Genomic DNA, 15,416 nt, shown 5'->3' on the forward strand with positions numbered 1-15,416 from the left:
AAAGGGGGGTGGCGGGTGACAATTAAAAGGAATCTTTGAAAAAGGTTCTGGAACCGGATGGATTTGAGGCCTACTTTCATCTAACTTTTAAAAACTAGAACTAGAAACCCCCAGTCTTAAGTCTTGCAAGCCACAGAAAATGGTGGAGAGTTCTCCTATGCATTTTATGGAGGTAGCATAATTTTAATTCTAAAATCTGAAGAGACTGTGAAATGAGAAAATTATAGATAGACCCCCTCTCACTATAAAGATGAAAAGACTCAAAATACTAGCCAAAAGAACCAGGAAATGTATCAAAAGAATAACAGATTAACACATTATGACCAAATGGGGCTTGTTCCAGGGACTAAGGGTGGTGTGGTACCAGGAAATCTGTCAATATAATGTATTCCATTTTTAAAAAATTAAAGGAGAAGAAACAATATGGTCATAACAATAGATGCTGGAAGGGTTTTGCTGTAATTCAACAGCCATTCCTAACCTAAATTCCTACAAACAAAATGAAAAGATGGTCAGACTCACTGCTGGTAATTCACTAAAGCAAGAATGAAATGCGACTTGTCCCTATTAGGCTGGTTGACACTTCTGGCGGGGGCACAGAGACAGGGCACTCAGGTGGGCCGCAGCCCTCCACATCCCCACCAGCATTTCTGGAAAGTGATCTTGCGTGTATCCTCGGAGACAATCGGCTGCTGGGAATCTGCTGCACAGAAATAAAACTAGTGCATACGTACGTAAGTAGGAGGGTGTCTACTGTAGCGCTGGTGTTGGGGGCGGGGGGGGGGGTGGCGTGAGAATCAGGTGAATGCCCTTCAATACAGGAATCGCTGAGTCCACACAGGACAGTCACACCACCAGTTGTGCTGCGTTTAAGGGGACAGAGTTACACCAACCTGAAGGTAACACTGAGAAGGTGCAGAAAAGTATACGATTCCAATGTTATGAAAATGAACGCTGGGAACGACATATGACTATGTCTGTGTTCTATGTCTGTATATAATCACATGAACATAGTGAGAACACAGGCCATCCACGAGTTCACTGGTTTTGAGGTGGAGTTGGGAGGGATATGGGGCGGAAGCAACGGCTGCCCTCATATGCTGTAACATAGATATGAAATTATATTTTTGTTTCCCATTTGTATGCAAAAATTTTAAATCTGACGTTTAGAAGTTTCAACAGGATTATTCCTGTTGGATAATCGAACAGCAATAAAAAGCAAAGTTCCCTTCTTCCTTTGGTGTCCACAATTGCTTCAGGCACCTCCCAGCCAGAGAGACGCAGCTTGGACCAGCACCTACTCCTCAGGACCTGGTCTCCACAGTGACCTGGTGTCCGAGTGTCATGCGCCCTTTCCGTGCCTGGCGTCCTGGGACAGCTCGTCTTCAGATGCCGGCCTCCTGCTCCGGGGGCCCCTGCAATATTCTAGTTGTGCTCTCGTCTGGGGCAGTGAGCCTCCCCTCCCCTCCCCTCCCCGACGGTGGACGGGGTATTTGAATGAGGGGGAGCGTTTCTTGATGAAATCCAGCTCTTTGCCTGTTCCACGCTGAACCCTGCAGCTGAATGTGGCTGGAGAAAAACACCACCAGGCTGCCTGGTCTCACTTTAAATTCCTGATCACCAACCTCAAATGGGCCCGTTTGTTGCCTGGCAAACATCCCGTACCTCCCTGGTCTGTTCACTTTCCCTTTATCCTAAATGACCGTTTTCTACCTCTCCCTTCTCTCCAAATTTCCATCCCCTCCTGCCCCGTCCTTACTCTCTGCTGATCTCCCTGGGAAAACAGAAGAAAGCAAATGAGAATCTCCGGTAGTTTCGATCTCATCTGCCCACGTCCCCGGCCAGCCAGGCTCCCTTCTCCCCGTTCTTATCGCCCCTCGTCTCTAGAAGCACCAGCCATCTCTCTCCACTTATGGCCGGATTACTCCAGAGGAGTTGTCAATATTCATTTTCTCCAAAATCTCTCTTCATTTTTTTCTTGAATCTATGTATCCAGCCTTCACCCTCCCCACGTCACTGAAACCACTCTTAGGAAGGTCTCCAGTGACCTCAATGTTGTAAATCCAGTGTTAACTGTTGGTCCTCATCCTACTTAATCAGCAGCCTTTGATAGTTCATCTCCCTCCTCTGTGGACCTTTCTGGACCCCACGCCCTCCTGGTTTCACACCCGACTCTGGAAGGCGCTGCTCTGTCTCCTTTGCTGCTCCCCTCCACCTGCCTAAACTCTTAAACTTCAGGGACCCCCAGGACTCAGATCTTGGACCTTTTTTCTTTGCTGCCCTCCCCACACTGCCCCACTCCTTTGAGAATTTCATATTTCATCCAGGCTCCACTTGTCACTTGCATGATGACTCCCAATCTTATGCCTTTGGCCTGGACTCATCCCTGGAACTCCAGCGCCCGGCTGCCTGCTTGACCTGTCCAGTAATATCAAGGAGGCACCTTGAACGTAACCAATCCTGCTCCTGCTGAAGTCTCCTCCTCAGAAACGACAACTTCCATCCTGCCAGGCCTGGACCAGTAACCTCAGAGTGGTGAGGTGAGCGCAGCCAACACGAAGCCCGGGCCTGGCTGACGGGAAGAGCTGCCAACCCTGGGAAGTTAAGCAAGCCCCAAGGTGCAGGGTGCAGGGCTGGCCTGGGAACGCGCTTGCCCGGAGTGAGGGAAAGGCTGCGTGTGACTGCACGTGTTGTAATACGTTTGGCATTTGTCATTGGCGATGGTTCTACAATCTATGGGACAGCAAGAAACCAGAAGGAAACAACATGTTTGGAAGTCAACAGAGCATTTTATTCCACAGGAAGAAAAATAACGACTCTGACATGAGAAACAGATTCAAGAGTCTCAACAGATTGGTGAGTGTAAGAGTGTTCACACGGTGGAGACCCAGATACTTTATTTTCAGAATATTATCGAGCAGCTACTATGGTATTTTGAGGCACAGATGATGCTTAAAAACAAAGTGGCCCAGGAGCTTTCCAAACCCCGAGGTGCGTCTCCACCACGGTGAGGTACTCGGGCCTCTAAGAGGCCATGTTTCTGTTTCCCAGTCAGTGGTGAGCAGGCCCAGGTGTGGGAAACACAGAACAGCCAGCCTTTCTGGTGGGTGAGGAAAGCAGCTGTGGCCAGGTGGTGATGCGGCCAGCTGTGCTGGGTCAGGGCATCGAGGGGGATTTGCTTTCTGCTTGCCCAATTTCTCCTAATTCAATTTATTTTACTTTCCTCGGAGAGGAACTGGGGACTTGAGGCACCAAGAAAATCGGCAGAAATTATCCTAACGAAGTCTCAGACATCGCTGGCTAAACGCCAATTTAAAAGCCAGAGCCAGGGCCTGCTTCCTCCAAAGCTTTGGATTTTTTTCCTGGCAAACCAGGAAACTATGTCCAAAGCCCCTGAAACCTTACCATCACCAGGCCTGGCACGAGGGCTGCGAGGGCGGAGGGAGCCTGAGAAGCTCTTAGCTGGCACCCACCCCCCAACCCCGCCCCATTTGGTCTTTGGATCCCATTTTAACATCTGCCTCTTCCAAGGCGCAAACATCAGGGGGGAGCTGTGCAGTAGGGAGATGAGCAACTGTTGTATTTCGAGGGCTGATGAGATTTAGAAAGGAGCCGGGAGGAGGGCATCTCAACACCCCTCTGGAGTCTCCTGGAAGCACCATTCCACAGCGCAGCCCTCAACCAACTTCCCATGGGCAGAGCTGCAGAGAACACGGGTTGCCGCTGGGCCCAGAGTCAGGCTTCCTTAGTCATACCAAGCTCCTCAATCCAACGGAACTCCCAAGTGACTTCATTCCAGAAAGTGACAGAAGGCTCACTGACACAAACCATCAACCCTCTGAGAGTCTCATCGTTAAGAGGTCATGATCTCAGGCAGTGCGTTACTGATGACAGTTTCCACAAGCCAAACTTGTGGGGTGCAGGGTGGGAGGCTGGTGAGGAAGACAAGAAGCCTGCAGGGAGCCGCACCTGGCACATGGCTGTGGCCCAGCAGGACCAACCAACCGACGGACCAAAAACCCACCCCGACCCTTCAAAAGCTGGGCTTCAATTCTGCAGTCTATGAACCCAGAGTGCAGGGAAGACTATATACAAATCCTGGAGTTCAAGACGAGCCCTGAAAACACTATTTTGCCAGAGCACTAAGCACTTGGGTTAAAGCTCTTTGAAAACACACACACACACACACACACACACACACACACACGCACACACGAGTGGGGAGAGAAAGACAGATTAGCTTCATTTGTGTTTTGGAAGGATCTGGGTCGTGAGTCATAAACACCAATACCTTCCACGCATCCACTGATCCGATGGGTCCTTTTAGATCTCAGCTACGTGGGACATGGTTGTAGAGACTGACTAGATTTATTAAAATAAAAATTAAAAAATCACAAGGCTAGTCATTCATTCTAGGCCTCCCCTCTCCCTACCTTGGTTATTCCTTACAGAAAAGAGAAACCACAGAAACAAGACCCAGGAAGGAGAAGACACTCGGTCTAGGCCTTGCCACCGGGTGGAATTTAAAACCAAGGGCAAGAGATATTTTGGCCAAATCTTGGCCCCAAACTTACAAGAACAGCTTTTTAGCACTCAGATTTCATTCCCTTTTCTAAGACTCTCTCCTTCTCCCTGCCTTCTCACCCCAGGGCTGCTGTCGCCGTCCCCAGGGCTGTGGGGCTGGGCGGCTGCCTGGAGCTTTATTAAGGAGAACAGAGTCCCAGGACCTCCTGCTGCAGCTGCTCAGGAGAGGGAACACTCTCGCTGTGGGTTTTTGATAAATTTGTGGATTTCTGATCTGTTAAACAGTCCTACGGGATTTTTTTCCCTTCTAAGTTATCAGCGCCTACCAATGTTTCAAACTGGCCTCTCTGATAATAACCCAAGGAAACCTTATAATGCTGGCGTGTGTGTGTGCGTGGTAACAGAACACACCTCACAGTTTTACCTCAAAGTCTGGCAAGACTAGTCAGGAGAGAGCCAGTGAGACAGGCACATAAAAAATAATTCGTGACACTCTTAAGAACTGTCTTTAAGCTGGGGGAGAAATAAATAAAAGATGTGTCCCAGTCACTCCCCTGGGCCTCATCAAGGGCTGGCTCTGGGTCTAGACACTTCGGTTCGCGGCTCCAGCCGGGATGAGCACAGGTTTCAAAGGCATCGCTCTTGACGCACCTGCCCCCTCACCTCAGCCCACCTAACCGTGAATATTCTAGTTTCCCAAACTAAGGCATAACATTCTGCAGCTTCCAAGAATCCCTCTTCACGGACAGTACCCTGAATGAGACGTGTAGAATTAGTGCAATAGAAGATCCAATATAATTTTATATTACTTTACAGTTAACAAACCTTTACACACATCACAGGCCCTGTTCAGAAATGCTCCTACGTATTTACAGACACACAGTTGTACATATATACATGTTAACAGGGCAATCTAAAAATTAGATTGATCTCAGTTACACTTTCTTTGTTTTAAACGTTATTCAACCAATGCCTCTTAAAAATTACCTCCCCATAATCTAAAGTAACCCCCTGCCCCACAAATTAATATGGTTCCATTTGTAACCTCCCTCACCAGTATTTACTCTCCCTCTTGATAGCATCCCCCCAAACCTTATTCTGGTTTCCTCTAATTTAAGCCAAGCCCACGGGCCTCTCTCCTCCTGATTGGTTTGGGGTCTACGTCTGGGAGTGTCCCTCCAGCAGCTGGGGTTTCTCAGGAGTCCAGCTCCAACTGCTCTTGGTTTTCATTGAGTCTTAACATAAGTTGCTGTTCATAGTAAAGGCTCTTTGCATAGTTTATTTCTTGTGATAACTTGATAGCAAGGACCTCTGATTTCACGTGAACCTGAAGAAAAGGACAGAATGAGTAACCTGCCCCCAAGGTGGGAAGCCAAACAGAATCACAGGACACGGGCCATTGAAATCCACCCAGGCAGCAGCTCCCAGCCTGACTGCGGATCAGAACGGCACGGGTCGTAGTTTAAAGAAACAGATTCCCAAGGGCCCTACTCCTAGTTATGCCGATTCGAGGTCTGGGGTGGATCTCTGGAATCTGTATCTTTAACTTATTCCCCAGGTGACTGTGCAGTCGACCCATAATCACCTGACATTTGGGACTGCCTGTAACTGAGAACCAGTTTCAGCTCCGAGGTGTGAGGATCAGCTGAGGTGAGACACAAAGACTTGGGATTCAAATCTAAAGTCTGGCGATGGTCAAAGCACACAAATGCCCTCGAGGCCTTTCTTATCAAGACAGCTCACTTGCCTTGAAAGGGCGAAAGTGCAGCTGGGCAAAGCTCCCCACCTCCGAAAGGAACTTGTGGAAATACTCAGGCTTTTGGGTGTTAACTCAATTAATCTACCGGCCCTAACCTAAGCCAATGACCCCAGGGGAGCCTGCACGAGCCAAACCAAACCCAAGCGCATTCCTGGGCAGGGAGAAGGTCAAGGGAGAGAGGCCCAAAGAGGCTGGTTGCTGTTTCTCATCTGTGGAAACACTGAGATAAGCAGGGCCATTTTGAATGGCACGTCATTCTCGAATGCAGGCTTGAAAATCCTAGCATTCCAGGTGAAAAATGAGCAGGGCTAACACCTGGTTTCATGAAAAAATCCCATGTTAGAATATGGCTGGCGGTGGGGTCCCTCACACGTGCTTCTGCCGAGCCAACAACAGCCCCTCCGAGCGGAGGCAGCAGAGTGGTCCAGGCTGCCAGCCCTGGAGCTGCACAGGCACGTGGGTTTGAACCCCAGCTCCCTCCGGTGTTGGCCGGATAACCTCGAGCAAGTCACCTGTCCTCACCAAGCCTCCTGACCACCAAGTGGGGACAACAGCAGTACAACATTAAATAATCTAGAAGTACCTAGAATCCAGCCTGACACACAGTAAACCCTTAACGAATGCTGGTTATTAACAGCAGCGGTGTTGTTGAAAAGTCCTGCCATAACAATATCTTGTACCTTTTGGAGGTCAAGTGTAAAGTTTATTTACAGATATTCATTGAGTTTTTACAGTGGATAGGGGCCTATGCTAGATATTGCTTCCTTGTGCAGAAAAAAAAAGTTAATTTCCAATTATTCTAGAGGTGAAGCAATGAAGAAGCCAATGTGTGCTCTAACGCCTTCTTAGATTCAATGCGCCGAAGAGTCCCGTTTTAGGAGTAAAACACCCCCGTGCATCATGTCATCTGGTCCTCACGGCTGATTAGAGGCGGTAATCCTGCCCATACTGTATGGGTGGGAAACTGCGCACAACAAGCGTTGAGCAACCCGCCTTCCGGTGGAGCTGGGAGAGCGGCATCGTCCCACCCCACACACACTGAGCGCCTTCTGCCTGTGGGACTAAGAAGCAGGACCCCCGGGGACTCACAACAGCCCAGCCCAAGCCTCACACGTGGCAAACACATCAGCAGGGCAGCGGCCGGCTGAGGAGATAGGGCAGGGGTGCACTCACCATAGGCTTCTGGTGGGAAGGGCCGGGGATGGAAACCCCACTGCTCGTGTTCACGGCCTTCTTGGTCACCTGCACATACACCTTCCCGTGGTCTTTGGAGACGAGGCAGTGGTAGAGATCGTCGTACTTGACTTCCAGGAAAATGGCCTCCCGGTCTAGGTAGTCTCCGCTTTTCAGGAAGTAGACGGCCTTGGAGGAGATGAGCACACAGTAGCTGTCGATGTTCTCCACGGCTATGAAGCTGCAGAGAAAGAGGCTGAGTGAGAAGGGCACGCAGAGCTTCGCCAGCTGCTCCTCCAGGCTGAGGCTGTAGGAGGGGGGCCCCGAGGCTCCGACCTTGAAGCCAGGCTCCCTCCCTCCCTCACTACACCTTGGGCAGGTGGCTCACCCACTCTGAGCCTCCATCTCCTTGTGTGTAAATCAGGAATAAAAAAAGTGACGCTGGCCTCTCAGGGCTGCTGTGAGGCCAATGTGTAAAGCACAGAGCCCTTCCACAGCGGGGCTCGATAATATGACCAAGTGTATCAACAGGAGAAACAATTTTATGGCCTTTTTATAGCCTAAGGCTTAGAGAAAACTGTAGCAGTGCTTTGTTGGGCAGAAGAAGGAAATACAGTGCTTTGAAATGCTGACTGAAGCAGCAGCTGAGAAGGTTCACAGGGAAGATGGGGTGGGGGAGGGGCAGCCACAGGGCTGGAAGTCGTGGGCAGGGGTGGTGACGGACGCGGGGAAAGCGGAAGCGGATGGGTCACCAACCTAGGCGCCGCGAGAGGATGGCACGCCCTCTCCAGGTGCGCACCTATGTCCACTTCCTTTTTGTCACAGTTCTAGTAAGAGGTCACCTGGTCTCAGCTCAGCACCTCCAGGGACAGGGGACTCACTGGTGAGACCACCACCGCGTTCTCAGAACTCAACTGTTAGACACCACCACCGCGTTCTCAGAACTCAACTGTTACAGAGTGCTTTTTTAGGTAAAGCTGTAATCTTGATTTCCATAAACTGTCAGTCATCCCTTCTAGGGGCTTCAGGGCCACTCAGAAAAAAATCTCTTCGGGCTTCCCTGGTGGCTCAGTGGTTGAGAGTCCGCCTGCCGATGCAGGGGACACGGGTTTGTGCCCCGGTCCGGGAAGATCCCACATGCCGTGGAGCGGCTGGGCCCGTGAGCCACGGCCACTGAGCCTGCGCGTCCGGAGCCTGTGCTCTGCAACGGGAAAGGCCACAACAGCGAGAGGCTCGCGTACCGAAAAAAAAAAAAAATCTCTTCTTCCCTGGAGCCCCAGATTTAAAGTGGAAATTTATGCACGTCAAAGCTCTCAGATCGGCTACTGAATGAAGAGCAGTGACCCTTGGAAACCGCCGTGACAGCTCTCCCAGGCCTGGCTGCCTCCGTCGCATCTTGTGACAGCCTTCCACAATGGGGCGGCCACGTCGGGGGACAGCGCAGGGGAGCGGGTGACGGCAAGAATACTAAGAGCTGACGACAGGCTGGCTGTCAAGCCCCGGCCCCCTGGGACTTGATGTCCTGAGAGGAATTGCCACACCGCAGTTGCCTGGAGCCGCGGCTCCCCTGGAACAGCTCAGGGACCCGGTCCCAGGATGGCTTTGTTCCACGGTCAGCAGTCGCCAAACTCTGCTGGGATGGAGCAGGCCTGCCTGCCGCTGGACAGGCCGGTCCTCTCTTAGTCCCAAGCTGGCGCCAGGTCCCTGCTCACCTCTGGGCTTAGAGAGCCCCCCATTCTGAACACGCCTTGTCTCTCAGCCCAAGGGTTCACGAGTTCTCGCTGAAGCTTCCCGAGAAACACGCCCACCCTGCGCCCACTTCTGAAGGCTTCGTCGCTTACTGTCAAGAGCACTGCCAAGCAACTACTTGTTCTCATTTTGTTTCCCAGACAGGTATTTGACTCTCTGACTAAGCTGATGTAAGAGGGGTCCACACCCTATGCCCCCCGCGTCTCCCTGGGCACCCACCACTGAGTCGGCCACCCCCTCAGGACTCAGTGAAAATATGCCTGGTTCCAGCTGCCATTTTAATTACAGCCTCACATGACAAAAATTGGGGTTTATTGTTCTATTCTAACTGGTTGGCAATGCCAAGAATGTAGACTTGTAAAGTCTCAATGCCAAAATTAGAAATACCCAGCAGCTTTTGGTTCAGGCCACTTAGCACGGAATTTCCCATGTCCCGGGCTCTGACAGTATCCAGAGGGCAGCAGTATCATTTAAAGAAACCAACTGAAATCTAAAATAGCTGGTCCAGGGGAAGAAAAGGTGACAGAAAGAGACAGAGAGACAGAGAGAGATGAAGAAAGCTTCCTGACAAAGAGAGGAAGGATCACAGGACCAGCTAGAACTTGCTGGGAACTAGCTTAAAAGCTGAAAACGGCCTAGGACTTCTAAGCACAGGTGGGCCGGGCACATGGTGACCGAGGCTGTAACGGGCTCTCAAAGGAGATCCCCGAAGTTGGCCACCGCAATTAGGGTGAGAGCAGCACATGCATTAAAAATCCAACAGGGATTGTTACCTTTCCTCTGGTCCAGCACAAGATGGGGTACTTCTATCCCATCACCCGTGCCTCCACTCTCACCCTGTTTAGTACCCGCTGTCTGACATTTATGCACAGCCTCTAAGAGGGCCAAGGCCTTTCCATCTGGGCAGCTGCTCTTACACCCGGGCCGACTGGCTGACACTATTAGTGCCCTTTCCAAACTGCACTTCTTTAAAACAGACTCCCTTCCGAGAGGCCACAGACAGTGCAAAGTCCTCCATCAGGCCAGAACAACTTCTGTTCTGGGTGGAAGGAAGGAGGAAGGGTGGCTCTGAGCTGGGATGCTCTAGTGAAAGCTGCTCCACACAGTGGTGAACGTGCAGGCCAGGAGGGAAGGGCAGGGAGACCCACCAGGCTGGGCCAGCTGCTGTCTCTGCTGCTAGGTTCTTCAACTGATAAGAGATCATACTACCTGCCGTCACAAAGTCAGTAAATCCATGGGCAAAAAATTCATGGCCGGGCCTCCCTGGTGGCGCAGCGGTTAAGAATCCGCCTGCCAATGCAGGGGCCATGGATTCGAGCCCTGGTCCAGGAAGGTCCCACATGCCACGGAGCAACTAAGCCCGTGCGCCACAACTACTGAGCCTGTGCTCTAGAGCCCATGAGCCACAACTACTGAAGCCCACGTACCACAACTACTGAAGCCCACGTGCCACAACTACTGAGCCTGCGCTCTAGAGCCCGTGAGCCACAACTACTGAAGCCTGTGCCTCACAACTACTGAGCCTGCGCTCTAGAGCCCACAAGCCACAACTACTGAAGCCCGTGTGCCACAACTACTGAGTCTGCGCTCTAGAGCCCGTAAGCCACAACTACTGAAGCCCATGTGCCACAACTACTGAAGCCCGTGTGCCACAACTACTGAGCCTGAGCGCCACAACTACTGAAGCCCACGTGCCACAACTACTGAAGCCCGTGTGCCACAACTACTGAGCCTGCGCTCTAGAGCCCGTGAGCCACAACTACTGTAGCCCATGTGCCACAACTACTGAAGCCCTCACGCCTAGAGCCCAAGCTCCGCAACGAGAGAGCCCACCACGGTGAGAGGCCCATGCACCACAATGAAGAGTAGCCCCCGCTCACTGCAACTAGAGAAAGCCCACGCACAGCAACAAAGATCCAACACAGCCAAAAATAATAAATAAATAAATAAATAAATAAATAAATAAATAAAAGGAATTCACGTCCATTACAGAAATGTGAGGGGCGAGGAGCAGTTTGTAAATGGGCACAGACCTCTATTCTGTGAGCCCAGGGGCCCTATTCGTATCCTGAAGCTAATACAGACAGTAATTTTTGGACATTTACATGAAATGTTCTAGTCTTTTCAAATCAAAAGCAGCCAAGGGTCTAAGTGAAAGGAGGGAAAAGGGAGACAGCGGGGCCTCAGCTGGAGTGCCAGGGTCCCAGACCACGGTCTCAGCAAAAACCCAGACACTGACTTAGCCAACAGCGTCTCTCTCTCCATTTTCCCCCGATGCGCCCCTGGAACTCCCACAACCAGTGACCAAGGCTTTGGGTTTCATCATTACAGCATACATTTTTTAAAAAACAAAATCTGGAAGCCACAACAAAGAATAATTAAAACTGAGCTCCAGATTATGGGTCCCCTCCTGTAATGGAGACCAACCCCAAACCTGTCACTGAGAGAGAGGAACCAAAACCCAGGGGGACAAGAGAAGTCGAACCAATGAGTGCACTCAGCACTTCTCTGCCCATCTGCCCCCGCCTCTGTCCCTTTGTCGTCAAAGCCCAGTGTCCCCCGCCCTGCCTGGCCGTCCCCTGCAAAGGCCTGTGCTCCACAGACTTTCATTTGCGTCACTTGAGAGGCTCAGGGTTTCGTCCAGAGTGGCAGCAGCTATGGCCTCACACGAGCTGAGTCTAGACACGGGGCTCTCCACTCTTCATCCCCCGTACCCCCCTCGCTTCACGCAGGGCTGCTCTTGGCTCATGAATGAGTGACCATTGCAAACCCTCGTGGGATGACATGGGGAGGAAAGCCATGTGGTCTCAGGTTGATCTTGAGTGTGTCCTTCTACCCTCTGACCTATTATTAATTCGGAGGAAGAATGAAAAAATGTGGCCAGAGACACACAGCCTCTGGATAAGCTGTACCCTTCAAATATGAAGAACCAGAGAAGCTGCCCAGTGCTCTGTAGACACCGCGACACCGCGAATGATTCTATAAAAAAAACAGGCGGGGACTCCCCTGGTGGCGCAGTGGCTGACAATCCGCCTGCCAATGCAGGGGACACGGGTTCGAGCCCTGGTCCGGGAAGGTCCCACATGTCGCGGAGCAACTGAGGCTGTGAGCCACAACTGGTGAGCCTGCGCTCTGGAGCCCACGAGCCACGAAACAAAAAACAGGATTTTTAGACGCTGGTTCGAAGTCTCACTGATAACTCTCCTTTAAGGAGAGAAAGAGGACATTCTGACCTTGGGATCACCTTCAGAAGGTTTCTTCTGAGAGAAAGGAAAGCTGTGGCACGTGGCTTACACCGTTCTCCAAGGTGACAGGTTCTAACAGTGGGTGAACCCGGCAAGGTTCAATGCTGCAGAAGTAGCACCCACTACGACAGTATCTCGGACCATGATACCACAGGGCATTCTCATCAACACCAGTGACGTGACCAACAATAGCTTCAACCCTCTCGCTCTGTGGCAGGTAGAAAGGTTGCCTCCAAGCCCCACGGCTGATGTGCCACTGGAACCAGCCAATCTTAGGTGCCAACTGGCTCTGTCACCAGGCACATGGCTTGGCTCAGAGTTTCTTGCCGTCACGTGTAGAGCGAGGGTCATCATATCTCCTCTTAGGGCCACTGTGATGCTTAGAACTGACCTACATGCCCAACTAATGGTGGCTATTGTTATTTCTTTTGTTGAGGACAGATGCTAAGTTATCCTAATCCTGTGGGGAAGGTCCCCTTGGAAGTCTACTACAGATCCTTGCTTCAGCAGGTTGGAAAAATGAGTGACCCTCTAAGAGACCACAAGGAAACAGGTTCAGGACCAATTATTGCTCCTTGGAGAGAGAGAAATCTGCCAATTGTTTCAATTACCCTTTTCAATTGATTTCTTTCTTTTTCTCCCACTCTTTTTTTTTTGGCTTTATTAACTCTATTTATATATGTTTATTTTCCTCACTTTGTAGGCATTTCAAAATCAGAAGAGTTCAGAGCTGTCTTACTCCAGGAGTGCTCCCAGAACAGGCTCCTGCCCCACATGTGTCTCTCCCCAAGTCCAGGTGTGACCCCACACCTGTGTCTGAGCCTGGGGTCTTGCAGAGTGTCTCGGCACACATGTCCCACGGGTCCTCACACTCAGCACGGCCTCTGGAATCCTCTCCTCCTCCAGCACCGCCCCTCGCCGTTGATGGCATCTCCATCCAACCGACCAGGCAAGCAGCCCTCGAGTCCCTCTCAGCCCCACCCCTCGCTCAGCTTCTAAACCTGGTCAGTCTACTGACTGTACCGACGCCTGCCTCCCTGTCCCCTCTCCCCTTCTTCTCTGCCAGCCTGTGCTCACCTGGATCACTCCCAGGGCCTCCTAAGTGCTTTCCTGCCCCCAGTCTCTCCAACTCTGATCCCTTTCTCTGTTGCTGTCAAGGTTACATTTTTAACGTCATTTTGAGTGAGATCCTCTTCAAAATCTCACCACTGCCTACAGGAAGCCGTTACGGCTCTCAGAATCTGTATGGACACCAAGGGGGGAAGCGGGGGGGATTTTAAAAAAAAAAGCTCTCAGAATCTGGCCTTGTAACTCACCTTTCCAGCTTTCCAACCTCTGCTCCTTCCCTCCCACACATATGCTGCCACCACACCCAGCTAACTGGAGTCCCCCCAGCAATGCCGCTAACTCTCCTGTCTCTGAGCCTTTGCCCAGCACTCTTCTCTGCGTACATGCCTTTCTCTCTTCTCAGCCCATTTCTCCTTGTGCTGCAGGACCAGATCAACTGCCAACAGCCTTCCCTGGCTTTCTAGGCACAAATTAGTAACTTGCCCTTGTGGTCCCACATGGCCCATACTTCTATTTTAAAAGCAATCACAGGGCTTCCCTGGTGGCGCAGTAGTTGAGACTCCGCCTGCCGATGCAGGGGACACGGGTTCGTGCCCCGGTCCGGGAAGATCCCACATGCTGTGGAGCGGCTGGGCCCGTGAGCCATGGCCGTTGAGCCTGCATGTCCGGAGCCTGTGCTCCGCAACGGGAGAGGCCACAACAGTGAGAGGCCCGCGTACCGCAAAAAAAAAAAAAAAAAAAAAAAAAAAAAAAAAGCAATCACATGTTTATAAATAGTTGGTAATACTGTCTGCTTCCCCTGCTAGACTGTGAACTTGTCCTGGGACATAGTAGGATTCAATAAATTCATGTGTTATGTAGTCTCAGAAAATAACAATGAATTTACGTTGTAGGGTCCAATGGAATTTGCCAGTGCACAACTCTGGATGTTGCATGCATTTTACCCAGTGGTAAAGATAAAGAATTCTCTCAGAAGTCTTGATTTAACTTGTTATTAGCAAGCCACTAACTTTCCCTTCCTTCCTCCCTCCCTCCCTCCGTTCCTTTCTTTCTATTGAACTATAGTCGATTTACAATGTTGTGTTAGTTTCAGGTGTACAGCAAAGACAAGCCATTAACTTTTATCAGAGTAGCTGAATAATCCACCAAATGCAAGTTTTAATTTAGTGGCATATCAAAGAATATCCAATTTTCTAAGTGTCAAAGGTTATTGGTAGATTATTTCCTGGTCTAGAAAACGGAAGCCAATGAATTCTATCCCACTTCTCAAAAGGTCTGATCTTTTGTTTTTGTTTTGAGACTGCATATATTACTATAAGGTTTTTATTTACAATTATATGCTATGAGAATCAACACTATAACGTGTGCTCAAAATAAAAAATTCTGATTTCTACCTCTATCTGCAATTTCTCAAGAAGGATAGACAGGATACAAAATATATATAAACAGTATGTTTACAAAGGGGGCAAGAAAGGAGAATTTTTTTTTTTTTTTTTTTGCGGTACGCAGGCCTCTCACTGTTGTGGCCTCTCCCGTTGTGGAGCACAGGCTCAGAGGCCATGGCTCACGGGCCCAGCCGCTCCGTGGCATGTGGGATCTTCCCGGACCGGGGCATGAACCCGTGTCCCCTGCATCGGCAAGCGGACTCTCAACCACTGCGCCACCAGGGAAGCCCAAGAAAGGAGAATTTTACTCTTGATTTTCTTTCTTTCTGTACTCTTTGAATTTGCTAATTATGTACATGAGTTTATTTCATCAAAAAGAGAAAAGACTAACCTGGCTGGTGGGTTTATAAGCTATTTTGGCTTACTTTTTATACTTTTTTTTGTATTAAAAAAAGATCTCAATAAAGAAAAAGGAGAAAAAAGAAGAGGAGGAACACACTCAAACAGATGGAA

The 15,416-nt window shown here is 50.3% G+C and overlaps 1 protein-coding gene across 6 annotated transcripts in view; it reads right to left on the bottom strand.

Moving 5' to 3' along the window:
• Nucleotides 1-2,778: 2,778 nt before the first annotated feature.
• VPS13D (vacuolar protein sorting 13 homolog D) overlaps nt 2,779-15,416 on the bottom strand; it is a 245,178-nt gene continuing 232,540 nt past the window's right edge. For 5 of the 6 annotated variants that reach the window (XM_082834553.1, XM_082834548.1, XM_082834549.1 and 2 more), the window contains 2 exons: nt 7,457-7,697; nt 2,779-5,851 (listed from right to left, as the gene is read on the bottom strand). In XM_082834553.1, coding sequence (XP_082690679.1) covers nt 5,720-5,851; nt 7,457-7,697 — 373 coding nt within the window. In that variant the 3' untranslated portion in view covers nt 2,779-5,719. Of the gene's footprint in view, nt 5,852-7,456; nt 7,698-15,416 lie in introns of those variants that run through there. The other variant, XR_014326029.1, reaches the window with a different exon arrangement.

The sequence above is a fragment of the Leucopleurus acutus genome (assembly GCF_964270905.1).
Source record: "Leucopleurus acutus genome assembly, chromosome: 2".
Taxonomy (NCBI): Eukaryota; Metazoa; Chordata; class Mammalia; order Artiodactyla; family Delphinidae; genus Leucopleurus; species Leucopleurus acutus.